Raw genomic sequence first — 13,454 nt, forward strand, 5'->3', positions numbered from 1 at the left:
GTGTCCCCCAAGGGTCAGTTTTGGGGCCCATCTTGTTTAATATCTTTATTGATGACCTAGATGAGGGAATTGAGTGTACCCTCAGTAAGTCTGCAGATGACACGAAGTTGGGAGGATGTGTCAAACTGCCTGAGGGTAGGGAGGCCCTTCAGAGGGATTTGGATAGGCTGAACAGCTGGGCTGAGCTCAATGGGATGAGGTTCAATAAGACCAAGTGCCGGGTCCTGCACTTTGGCCATAATAACCCCATGCAATGCTATAGGCTTGGGGCAGAATGGCTTGAAGAATGTAGAGAGGAAAAGGACCTGGGGGTGTTGGTTGATGCTCGGCTCAACATGAGCCAGCAGTGTGCCCAGGTGGCCAAGAAGGCCAACAGCATCCTGGCCTGTATTAGAAATAGTGTAGCCAGCAGGAGCAGGGAGGTGATCATCCCCCTGTACTCAGCTCTGGTACGGCCGCACCTCGAGTACTGTGTTCAGTTTTGGGCCCCTCACTACAAGAAGGACATTGAGGCCCTGGAGCGTGTTCAGAGAAGGGCAACAAAACTGGTGAGGGGTCTGGAGCACAAGTCTTATGAGGAGCGGCTGAGGGAGCTGGGATTGTTTAGTCTGGAGAAGAGCAGGCTCAGAGGAGACCTTATTGCACTCTACCACTTCCTGAAGGGGGGTTGTGGTGAGGAGGGGGTGGGCCTCTTCTCCCTGATAAATAACGACAGGATGAGAGGGGATGGCCACAAGTTGCGCTGGAGAAGATTTAGATTAGACCTGAGGAAACATTTTTTTTCTCTGAAAGAGTGGTCAGGCACTGGAATGGCCTGCCTAGAGAGGTGGTTGAGGCACCATCCCTAGCGCTGTTCAAGAAGCGTTTATATGAGGTGCTAAAGGATTTGATTTAGTAGTTGCGTAGGGATAGTGATAGGAGGATGGTTGGACTAGATGATCTTGTAGGTCCTTTCCAACGTTATGAACCTATGAACCTATGTTTGGCCACTTTGGGTTATATTCTGTTTGAGTATTCAAAGAAGCATGCATTTTCCCAGATATACATCAAAGTCTTAAAATGCTAAGCAAAAAAGTGAGAAGAAAATGCACATTTCTGTTTCCCTACCTCCAATCCATTTGTTTTTCATTCTGAAATATTTTGCACAAAGTGCTATTCTTTTAGCCCCTTATCCTTATTGTATCATATATTATTAATGAAGAAAGACCCTGATGTTCACATGCTGCATCAGCCTCTGCTGTGTTGATTTTTTTTCTTCTTTCATTTCAAGAAAACAAATTCACATCTATGCCTCTGTTTCATTCGGGAGTGAATGGATTGTAAAAGGAACAAAGCTGTGGTTTAGCAATTAGGGCTCAGGACTGAAAGTCAGTAAGGTTACAGTTCTGGGGGAGATTTGCCATTGTTTGTCCTGATGAAGTTCCTCCTAAACGAGGTGATTATTGTAGCTGTCAGGAATTAAAAGGTAGGACACATTGATTTCATCCCCAGTGCAATCTCCAGGACGTGCTGGTACAGAGCAGTCAATGTGAATTGCCAATTAACAATAAAACAGTATTGGCAATTTTGAGGAAAAAAAACTCCCTCCAGCCAGTGCATAAAACTCATGCCATTCAAATCACCATCCTCAAGCAAAAGCATTAGCAAACCTGCCCAGAAAAAATGACAAAGAGAAGCTTTCTTTTGGCAAAGCTAGATAGCAAATTGTAGCACTGAGAGCCTGTCTGCACAAGGGAAATGGAGCAGAACTGCTATAAAGGAATACACTTCATGTGCACAACCTATCTCAAGACAAAAATCGTTTTACTTTGGAATAATTTTTTCTGCTCTGAAAACACACCAGTTATTCAGGAATGCCTTTTATTTCAGAATCAAAATGCCTACACTTGAACATATTCTGCTATTTTTCTAATGAAAATAGATACAGCCATTGATAATATAAAGATACTTCCACAATAGCTACTGTGGAAATCGTCCTCTTGTAAATAAGACCTAGAAATACCATGTTTTCAATTACCTTATACTTCAAATACAGCATGCATAAATGAGTACATTTAAATTACTTGCAAATTTCAGCAATTTTCCTTCAATTAAAAATAATTGATGCGTGGCTTTGGGCTGAAGAAATAGCTCCCGAATAGAAGCCAAGAATAGCATCTTCAGCATGAGGATCTTTTTCCTGTGAGCAAAGGTTGAGGGAACTGGGCTTGTTTAGCTTGGAGAAGGCTCCAGAGAGACCTCATTGTGGCCTTCCAATACTTGAAGGAAGCATATGGACAGGAGGGGGAACGATTGTTTACACAGGTGGATAGTGAAAGGACAAGGGGGAATGGTTTGAAACTAAGATAGGGGAGATTTAGGTTAGATATTAGGAGGAAGTTTTTCACTCAGAGGGTGTTGATGCACTGGAACAGGTTGCCCAGAGAGGTTGTGGATGCCCCATCCCCGGAGACATTCAAGGCAGGGCTGGATGTGGCTCTGGGCAGCCTGCTCTAGTGATTGGTGATGCTGCCCATGGCAGGGGTGTTGAAACTCGATGACCTTTGAGGTCTTCTTCAACCCAGGCTATCCTATGATTCTATGATAGAGTGAGCTTGGATTAGAAAACTTCTAGTGGCTATTAGTAATTAGATATTTATTACTACACTTGGTAGTAATAAACTTCAGTCTAGAAGGTCCTTTTAACACCAGCTCTCAGAGCACTTCATTGGGAGATATCATTTCTCTTCATTCACAAATGGGGAAAGGCAGGTAACAGTTGTAAGATAACTTTTTTGATGCTGCTCAGAAAAATAATCTTTTATTTTCTAAGCTTGGAATACAGCAGTATACACTTCTTTTTTTACAGGTAGATGGTACTGTGGCGAGAAATGGAGCTTATGGATAGTAAAAGAAGCAGACTTGACAAGGACGTTGGCCTTCAGCAAGCATGAAGGATCCAGAAAGAAGCTCCCAGCTGACTCTAGTTTTCATGGTATGGATTGAGGTAGAAAGGTCATCAAAGAACATTTAGTTCCAACTGTGCAAATGGGTGGACATGAAATTCAAATATAGAGGCACTGGTGCTCTGGTAACTCCTTTATTGCAGTCTGTCAGTAAAAGGCCTTGCTGTGCTGTATAGAGTTGCAATCAGACAGTTAACCGATGATAAATCTGTACCAGACTTCTGTCAGCCCTCTTTTACCAGAAGACAACATCCCTCCAAAGAGAGAGAGAGGCAAAGGGGATGAGGCTGGACTCTTCTGAGCAGTGTGTGGTGATAGGATGAGGGGAAATGGCCACAAACTGAAGCATAGCAAGTTCTGCACAAATGTGCGTGGGAACTTCTTCACAGGGCAGTGATGGAGTGCTGGAGCTGCTTTGGCAGAGGACTGGACTAGATGATGGTTTAGTACTCTCTTTTTTTGCTTAACACGGTTCTCTTAGTGACTGACACATTTTGTGTGGTCAAAATCGCACCCGTTCAGCCCGGGGCTGAAGCAGCGCCACAGAAACTACAGCTCCCAGAGGGCCGCACGGCGCCCGCGCGCCACGCATTGAACGCTTATCCCTCCCGCCCCGCCTTCCCCGGCCTGCTATTGGATGTCAGCCCACGTTCCTTTATTCTGATTGGCTGCGCCGCTCCAGCAGGAGTGGTTGCCCTGTGTTTGAAGGGGGCGCAAGATGGCGGCGAGCGAGGCAGTGGGGCGCTACCGGAGCAGCATGAGCAGGAGCAAGGACCCCTCGGGGCTGCTCATCTCTGTGATCAGGTAGGGGCCTCCAGGCCCGCCCTCAGCACCGACATAGGGTTGTACGTGGGTCTTGCGGTACCGTGGCAGCCCGCAGAGCTCGGGGTCATCGCAGGGCCCGGACAGCTGTGAGGAGGGCTCCTGGCTGGAGTGGAGCCTCCTCTGCTGTGTCCTCATGAGCCCCCAGCTGCAGTGCTGCCTTCAGCTCAGCCCCGCTGTAAGGATTGGGGCTGTTGGAGGGGATACAGAGGAAGCCACGAAGGTGCTCTGAGGATGAAGCGCCTTTTTCTATTAATAAAGGCTGAGAGAGATGGGGCTGTTCAGCCTGGGGGAGAGAAGGCTCCAGGGAGACTTAATATTGTCCTTAACAGCACCTAAAAGTGGCCTGCAGGAAAGATGGGAATACTCTTTCTATCAGGGAGTGTAGTGACAGGACAAGGTGTAATGGTTTTAGACAGAAAAGAGGTGGATATAGATGAGGGATCTGGAAGCAGATCTTTGCTATGAAGGTAGCAAGGCTGTGGCACAGCTGCCTGGAAAAGCTGTGGGTGCCCCATCCCTGAAAACATTCAGGGACAATTTGGGTGGTACCCCGAGCATCCTGATCCTTTTCTAATTCACCTTGCCCATGGCAGGGGGTTGGAAGTAGGAAATCTTTTAAGTGTTTTCCAGCCCAAGCCGTTCTATGATTCTGCTCCCCTTTTCACTGCTTTTCAGCATCCAGAGGTCAGAGGAGTGAGCTCCAGTCTTGTGCCATACTGGGAGAGTTGAGGCACCGTTTCTCTACTGCTATTGCATCTCTATTTTCCCCTCATTTTCCAACACAACAGCAGCACTAAAATAAGGCTGGTTGGAAATAAAGCTTCACCAGGAAGTTCACTGTGTTTACAGGTTGGGTGTTAGGAAAAACTCAGAAAGAGTGGTGAGGCATTGGAACAGACTGCACAGGGAGGTGGTGGAGTCACTGCCCCTGGAAGTGTTCATGAAACGTGGAGATTTGGCCTTGAGGGACATGGTTTAGTGGGCATGGTGGGTATGGATTGATAGTTGAACTAAATGATCTTAGTGGTCTTTCTCAGCCTTAATGGTTCTGTGGTTCTATGACTCCATCCTATTTTAGAGAATGGGAGTGGAAAAGGTGCCACCTCAGCTAGTCTCACTGCCTCGCAGGGGATGACAAGAGAGCGGTTGTGTCTAGTCATGTTCTGACTATTGATTTTTGTCTGCCCTTGTTTCTGCACTCCCCTCTCCTGGAATTTGATTCTGTGATAATCTTGGAGCCAGGCAAGATCTGGCATTTTCCTGTTTCCCTCTGTGCCTTTTCTAAATGCTCGTAGGTCTTTTTTGGTCTGCTTACACTCAGTGAGTTGGCAGCTGATTTCCCATACTTGTGCTTTGAAATACTGATCTTATACACCCTTTCTAAAGAGGGTGTAGGCAGCAAGTAGCCCTACTACTGTGATATTGTGCCTTGTAATGAACTTAGAAACTTCAGTTCCTACTTTGCAAGAAAGTACTTCGCTAGAAACTGTAGTTATTCTACAGAAAAGTTATGTTAGAAACGATTCAGTATCCAGCACATGTAATGATCTAATTTTGAAGTACTGGATGAATCGTAGCATTTAGAGCTAAATTGTATTCCTTTTCATTATTTCTGGAAGCTGGTCTTTCAGAGGTTGCAAACTTGAAGTAGACAGCAACCAACCAAAGCAGCTGCTTCACAGCACTGCTTGGCCTTCCCAGGTTTGTGACTGCGGTCTCAGAAGTGTGTGCTAATAGGTAACAAAGCATCGTGCTGAAAAATGAGTGAAGGGTGATGATAACACAGACTTACATATGTCTAGCTTCTAGTTTCATAAGAAAAACAGCTGTAAATATGTATTTTAAATTGGAGTTGAATGTATATGTAATGCCAACCACATTGCAAATAAGGAAGTGTGTACATAGATATCATGTGACGATAATTTCATGGCAGTAGTGAAGTGCACTTTGAAAACTTTTTATTTTGTACATAACAGGTGAATACCCAAGTATGTGACTGAGCATTTTATATCCAGGCCTGCGTACTCTCATGGCTGCAGCTGTTTGAGTTTGCATTGAACATTCGTATAATATATGATATGGGTAGTTGTGAAAAGCATGAAAAAAAAAAACCACCCAGAAAATCAGACATTTTACCTGGATTTTTTTTTTTTTTTTTACTGTACACTTGTACCTTATATTTGGCCAAAGGTACATAGTGTGGATTTCAAGTGTGTTGTGCTTATGATTTATTTGTCAGCCTCAAGTTTGAGTAAGTGGGAGAGGCAGCTCGGTAAGTCGTAGCTGGGTAACTTACAGAAAATACAGTAATTTGCAAACAGTGGAAGAAGGAATAGCATAAATTAATTGCTGCAGCATTTCCTCTAATAACTTTTTTGTATATTTTCTATAATTTCCAACTGAATTTGAAGAAGAATTTCCAGATTTCTACATTTAAATCTGTCTTTTCATTTAGGATATAAAGTGAGGATGGGTGAGTAAGAACGCTGAGTAAGAAATCGTACTTGCCTAATAATCTTTGGTTTACATGCACTGATAGCGTAGTCAGCTTATGTCCAGCATTTAGATGTAACATCGACTTTATGAAATTAGAATTATTCAGTCGAACAGCCTAATAACTGAACCTCCAAAATGTAATTACAACTTGGTGCAGGTGTAGAGGTTCTTTGCAGTGCTTGGTGGGTAGCATGGAGTCAGGCCATGAAAACCTGTAAGTAGAACTGATTGCAAAGGGGGGAACAAGTGTTGTGTCAATATTCACATTTCTTACAGTTAGCCAAGTATAAAAAAGCAAACGACATGTGAAGGAATTTCAATCACTTTGCTCTGTGTTGTTTTTGTGTGGCAGCTTGGGTGACTGTGGACCTCCTAAGCAGCAGGTGACATTACTTGCCGTTATGTGTGTTCATAATATACCACTGGCAAACAACTTCAGTCCTGTGTGAGTTATATCTATCTTTCTTACGACTTCATTGAGCTTCAGAGAGACATAAAAAATCAAAACAGCTTGATTTGAAATACAGCAAAGTTTTCTTTTCTTGATGGCTTTATTTCCAGAACGTTTATGTAGAGTTTCTCCTGCTGGTCCTCTTGGTTTTAACACTTTTGTTTCCCTCTTTATTTAGAAGGCTGTTGTTGCTCTGCAAAAAGCCCATGAAAGGAAACGATGTATGGAAAGTGGGACAACTTTGCATTCCTCTGCTGTAAATAAGCAAAACCAGAGGGGAGGGGGAATTGTACTTAATGATGTCCAGAGGTCCCTCCCAACCCCTGTGGTTCTTCATGCTTTATGACATTTTACTGCATAACGGCAAAGATGGTGAAAGGGGACACTGTTTAGATCAGCAAACGAGTTTAGTGTGTAAAACACTTTGAAATATGGAGATAAGTGTTTTATAAATATAAATGATTTTATTAATGAAGGTTTTTTTTTTTATATTTACTCAAGCCATGTAGCTCTACTGCAGGAAGCTAATTTACTTTCCTCTGGTGTAGATTTTGGGGCTCAGTACTTACACCACCAGACTTGGAAGGAGCAGAACTAGTCTTGCTTTCAGTGACAGTATTTGGGGCCAAATCCCTGATGAAGATTTAATGTATTATGACCACAGAGAAATTGAGAAATGTCATTTCTTTGTTAGCTGAAAAAAAAAGTGCTGTTGCTGCAGGGACACTTAACTACATAGAAGTCAGTGTACATGTTCCACCTCAGTGTTAGAGTTTGCTGTCACACCAGTTGGCTATTCAGTTTTAAAAAGGGCTGTCAGAGTTTCTGAGATACTCTTAACCCACAATAATACTCCTAAACTGCATCTCTCCACAGTTTAGAGATGTGGAGCCATTGCTTGTCTCTGCAGTGTTGCTTTCCAGCTACTTTGTGTGCAGATAATTGAGCTGAAGGAAGGAGCAGCAGGTGTGAGCATCTCGCTTTCACTCCCTGTGAAGTGTCAGCTTCTGTTGCATTGAGGAATGCAGCTTTGTCTGGGAGTTGTTTCCTGCAGGAGGAGCCATGTGCTGAGTGAGTTCTCCTTGGTTCTCTGGCTGTTGCCAGGCTCTAGTATGGACTGGGAAGAAGCTGTTTCCTGAGCACAAGGAGTTAATGCTGCTTGGTAGCTTGTCATGGCTTTATGATTTTTGGTACTGGTATTACACATCATAACATCATGTAGTGCATTTAAAGAGTTAATGCTCCAGCTCCGTGGATCATCGATAGTTCCAGGTATGCCTGTCTCAGAAGAGAAGAAGAACTACATTCCCCAGAGGACTTTGCGATGCTTTGCGTTCTTATGTGTTTACGCTCAGAGGGAAAGATAAAAACCGTCTGCGGTCACGGGACATGCACTCTTCCCTTTGGGATCAACTCAGCAGTAGGTGCTTGCTGCCATCCGCCTTCAGCGTTAGCGTAAGGCCTTCGGTTTATCGGACACTCTCTCTTGCTCATTGTATTTGATTTATTAGCTTTAATTCCAATTATATTGTATTATATTGCGTTATTTTGCTTTCCGATATCTTATTTATTAAATTAGCTTTCCTCCTCAGATCATTGCCGCTGTTTTGTTTCTAGGCCCATCTCCCTTTTCCCTTTCCCCTTTCCTGGGGCGGGGGTCTGTGGGTCCCTGGCCTCAATCGTCATGGAACCGGGCTGAACCTGCCCATAAACCGTTGACATAGCTGTAGCACAGAGCTGAAGAAGAAGTCCTGTGGGGTGATGATAACCCTGCAAAGGACATTCTGGAGGGGTGATTTCTGGCTCCCAAGTCCCAGGGCACACATGCCTGGTGCCTTTGCTCAAGCAGTCTGGCTGAGTCAACATATCAAGCCACCTTGCTCCGATCTCCTCTGTGATCCTTGTTGGCTTCAAAACCTGATTGTATGTGCCCATCAACTGCAGTTCAAATCACTTAACCATGGTAAAACATATCACAGCCCAGGAGTGAATTGTTTTATGGTGTTATGTTGTGGCTGTGTTTCAAGCCCTAAGGCTATAGTAGCATCAGGATGTTAGCAGAATGTGTTAGCTGGATGCTGCCATGCCTGTCCTTCTGTAGGAGAGCTGCCAGGAGTGAGTGATGTGTTCTTGGGTACAATGTAAGTTTATTCACAGTAATAACTCTTCTAGAAGTCTGGAATATTTGGGAATATGGCTGTTTGCAAAGTGCACTAATGAAATCCCCAACTTTGTTGCAGAATGGGGTGCCATTTCCCTTTATCCTGAGCCTTTGGGGGATATGAGAGTATCTTCAGTTTGCCTTTATCTTTAAATTGCTGAGGTATGGTGACAATTTTGGTAAGACACAGCTCTTGGGGTTGTGGCTTCTGGAATAGGATGTGGATGACAGCTGTGGATGCCCGTGTCCCTTGCAGGGGAATTGCACCAGGTGACCAATGGAGACCAAGAGCTTTCATTAGAGAAGTCCAATACTCATCACGTGGGCTGTCACACTCTTTTTAAAAGCAATACAGAGGATGTTCTGATCATTTGCTGGGGAACCACTGAAGGAGTATAAATTTATATTAGTCTTTGGGAGGACAAATGTGTATGTATATTGATTTTCTTAACCTTTTGTTTTGTTGGTAGCTGGTTGAAGCAGCTTTTGTAGTCTGAAATAAGCAAGCTGGCATTTAGCAAATGCTATTTTTTTGGAAAGATCTTGTCAGATTTTAATTGGTGAATGTCTGCCTTTTGTTTATTGTTAGGCGTTTTTTCTTTCCAATTAAAGGTTTCTGTTTTTTAAAACTGGCCTTTAATAGCTGCTTTAATTGGGAGAAAACAAACTTTAGCACTGACTCCATAAGACCTCACTGAAATCTTTTTGCTAAGTTTTCACACAGGCAAACGGAGACAGATGTCAAGGAGAACTAAAAGTGAGGCAAGATACAGTACATTTCCTACTTTTATGTCTGCAGGAGTTGAAATTATGGGCAAAAACCTTGAACATATTTTATTTTTTCACAAGTGAAATTCTCCTTTTCCCTTTTAATAGGTTCTGACCATTATTTTCATTACATTTACAGTGAACTAGGTTAAATGGTTTCTTACTAATGACCTGGCATTTGATCGTCTCTTTCTGTCTGAAGCAATATAAGTGAGATCCCAGTTTGTAATGTGGAGTGAGAGAGATGGATGCATGGCTGTTGCATTTGGGAAATAGCTGCTACGAGAAATAAAGCTCAGTTACTCTGATCTGTATGTACTGTAATGGTCTCTTAAAACCACTTTTATTGCAGATGGTGTTTTCCAGTGTTACAGAAGCAGCAGTTCTGAACTATTAAGTTGCTTGGAAATCCATTGAGAAGAAATTGTATATGGCAGAATATGGTTCTAAACTGTAAATTTTCCTGAAGTGATCTTGGGACACTTGTATAAAATGCATGGTATGCGTTGAATTGTAGCTTGGCACTGATACTTAAAGAGCAACAGATAGGAGGATAAGGTACATGTGTGAGTACACAACAGTATGCAGGAGCATGGTGTGTGTGACCATGCTTTGTTAAAGCTCAAGGCACAGAACCTTGCAGCAGGGATGGATTCACAGGCAGGGTGAGCAACATCCCCTAAGCACTCCTCCTTTAATCATACAGCCAGCAGGTCCAGGTAGTGCTGCACACCTTGTACTCTTGCAGATTTGAAAGCACTGATGCTGAGGACTTCATTTTTCTCCTGGGCTTATCGCTAACCATACCTGTGTAGTTTGTACTGGCCTGAAGAAATTTGATTAAAGTGTGGTTAATTTAGCAGAATGAAGAAAGTTGTGATGATATTTATTTAGAAGGCTGTAGGCTCAGCCTTTTCACTATGACTGCCATGCATAAATGTGCAAGTCCTCAATGATAAAAGATCATTAATTTCTGTTGAAAGTGCTCTAACCAACTGTGTAAGCAGCATGAAAGATTAATAGAATGTAAGTAGACGAGGAAAATGTTTTATAATGCTCTGTTTACTTTCTGTGCTTAACAGCATTTTGAAGAGACTCAGATCTGCTGTTTCCCATAGCAAAGGAGCAAGTAATTTCTCTGTTTGCACAACAGAGATGTGTCAGTCTGCAGGCTGGATACCCTGTGTTCCGCTTGAGAAAGGAGAGTGCTGGTCCCACGTTTCACTATTTTTATTTTTTTAGTGGGAAAAATCCCTTATTTTAAAGCCATTTTGCAGTGATAACCTGCTTTCCACACTTATTGACTTGTACAGTGCAGCTTTCGACAGCTTTCTTTCTCTCAGCGTTTCAACTCATGTCTTCAAATCCAGAATTCATGAGAAACAATTGGGCAACCTGTGCAAATGATGAGGAGGCATTCAGTGTGTTAAATACCTTTTTGATTCTTTTCTTCTTTCCAGGCTGTTTCAAGCTGGCTTTTTATTTCTTAATGAAGCAACTCTGTATGGTGGTTTCAATGGGACTCTGCATCGGTTTGAAAATGTGTATTCTCAAATTCTACGTTTTGAGGTTAAATAGTGCTGGAAGCTGTAGATCACCCCATTTGGGACTTGTCTTTAGGACTGCAATTTTCAATTATAAAATTCAAATAAGTCTGTTTGGTTTAATGAACCTCTGGAAATGTATCAAGTGGTGTAGACAGTGGTCTGCTGTGTGGTTGTTCTTGTCCCAGGGTGCTCGACAACTTTGTTCTCAATGTGCTGTGCTGAAATGCAGCCTCCTGAGGTCCCAGGCCCACTCAGCAGAGTGGGGAAAACCTGGTGAGTTCATAGAGTCATAGAATCATAGGGGTTGGAAGGGACCTCAAGAGATCATTGAGTCCAACCGCCCTGCCAAAGCAGGTTCCCTACACCAGGTCACACAGGTCGGCGACCAGGAAGGTCTTGAATATCTCCAGAGAAGGAGATTCCACAACCCTCCCTGGGCAGCCTGTGCCAGTGCTCCATCACCCTCACCGTAAAGAAGTTCTTGCACACATTCGTGCGGAACCTCCTGTGCTGCAGTTTCTGTCCTTTTCCCCTTGTCCTGTCTCCATACGCTTCTGAAAAGAGTCTGGCCTTGCCACATTGTCCCCAACACCTCAGATGTTTATCAACCTGGATCAAGTCCCCAGAATGCCATTGGCCTTCTTGGCCACGAGAGCACATTGCTGGCTCATGGTCAACCTGTCGTCCACCAGGACACCCAGGTCCCTCTCTACAGAGCTCCTCTCCAGCAGGTCATCCCCCAGCCTGTACTGGTGCATGCAATTATTCCTCCCTAGGTGCAAGACTCTACACTTGCTTTTGTTAAACTTAATCCGGTTTCTTACTGCCCAGCTCTCCAGCCTGTCCAGGTCTCACTGAATGGCAGCACAGCCTTCAGGCGTGTCAGCCAATCCTCCCAACTTCCTATCATCAGCAAACTTGCTGCGCGTGGCTACTATCCCCTCATCAAGGTCATTGATGAAGATGTTGAACAAGACTGGACCCTGCACGGACCCCTGGGGGACACTGCTGGTTATAGGTCTCCAACCGGACTCTACACCGCCAATGACAACCCTCTGCGCTCTGCCAGTCAGCCAGTTCTCAAGCCACTTCACTGTCCACTCATCTATCCCACACTTCCTTAGCTTTGTTATAAGGATGTCATGGGAGACAGTATCAAATGCCTTGTTGAAATGAAGGTAGACTAACCGCCCTCCCCCCATCCACCCAGCCAGTGACAACATCATAGAAGGCCACCAGGTTGGTCAAGCATAACCTCTACTTGGTGAACCCATGCTGGCTACTCCTGATAACCTCCTTTTCTTCCAGTTGTCTGGAGATGGCCTCCAGCACAATCTGTTCCATCACCTTTCCAGGGACAGAGGTGAGGCTGGCTGGCCTATAATTACCCGGATCTTCCTTCTTGCCCTTTCTGAAGACCGGAGTGACATTGGCTATCCTCCAGTCATCAGGCACATCCACCATTCTCCCAAGACCTCTCAAAGATGATAGAGAGCAGTTCAGCAATCACCTCCGCCAGCTCCCTTAGCACCCGTGGATGCTCCCCATCGGGTCCCATGTATTTATGAACACTAGCATTGCCTCGGCGCTCACGGACCACCTCTTCCCTGACTAAAGGAAAGTCTTCCATTCCCCCTACCCTCTCACTGATCTCCAGGGTCTGGGTTTCCTGAGTGAGAACTTTTTCACTGAAGACAGAAGCAAAGAAGGCGTTCAGTATCTCTGCCTTCTCAGCAGGTGCCCTTGAAAACACTTTTTTTTTTTTTTCTGTACACGATTCAAGTTGTGTTTTATTCTGATGAAATCACAGAATCATAGAATAGTTTGAGTTGGAAGGGACCTTTCAGATCATCTAGTTCCAACCACCCTGCTATAGGCATTCCTCTCTCTAGACCAGGTTGCTCAAAGTCCTGTAATCATGTCATGCCTCTGGTAGCATCCTCATAATGTGTTTGATCATAAATGTCGCTCAGTGTTGTCAGGATGAGATGTGATCTTTGAAATGAGCAGGCTCCGAGCCCTGTGTGATGTTCTGCTACAGCTAGTTCTCTTTCGGAGGAGTAAAGAGCGTTAATGAATGAGTGCATTTTCCTGTAAAGTATCTTGCATAGCACTTGGATGCATCTTCCATGCATCTGTGAGGCCAGTGCTTTATCTTCCCAACAACTTGCTCTTGGATTGTTTGCAACTTGACAGCCTTTGAGGAAGTGGCTAATTAGGGTTACTTCTGCTGGGCAGATGAGATGTGGGCAGAGGGTCTC

At 44.1% G+C, this 13,454-nt stretch overlaps 1 protein-coding gene across 1 annotated transcript in view; it reads left to right on the forward strand.

Annotated features, from left to right (window-relative positions):
• The first annotated feature begins 3,653 nt into the window (after positions 1-3,653).
• Positions 3,654-13,454, forward strand: part of EXOC4 (exocyst complex component 4) — a 406,844-nt gene continuing 397,043 nt past the window's right edge. The window contains exon 1 of the mRNA XM_065743825.1: positions 3,654-3,749. Coding sequence (XP_065599897.1) covers positions 3,664-3,749 — 86 coding nt within the window. The 5' untranslated portion in view covers positions 3,654-3,663. The remainder of the gene's footprint in view (positions 3,750-13,454) is intronic.

Source organism: Cyrtonyx montezumae, unplaced genomic scaffold (assembly GCF_038088225.1).
Source record: "Cyrtonyx montezumae isolate F1298 unplaced genomic scaffold, pur_monq_1.0 scaffold_3, whole genome shotgun sequence".
In the NCBI taxonomy this organism is placed as follows: Eukaryota; Metazoa; Chordata; class Aves; order Galliformes; family Odontophoridae; genus Cyrtonyx; species Cyrtonyx montezumae.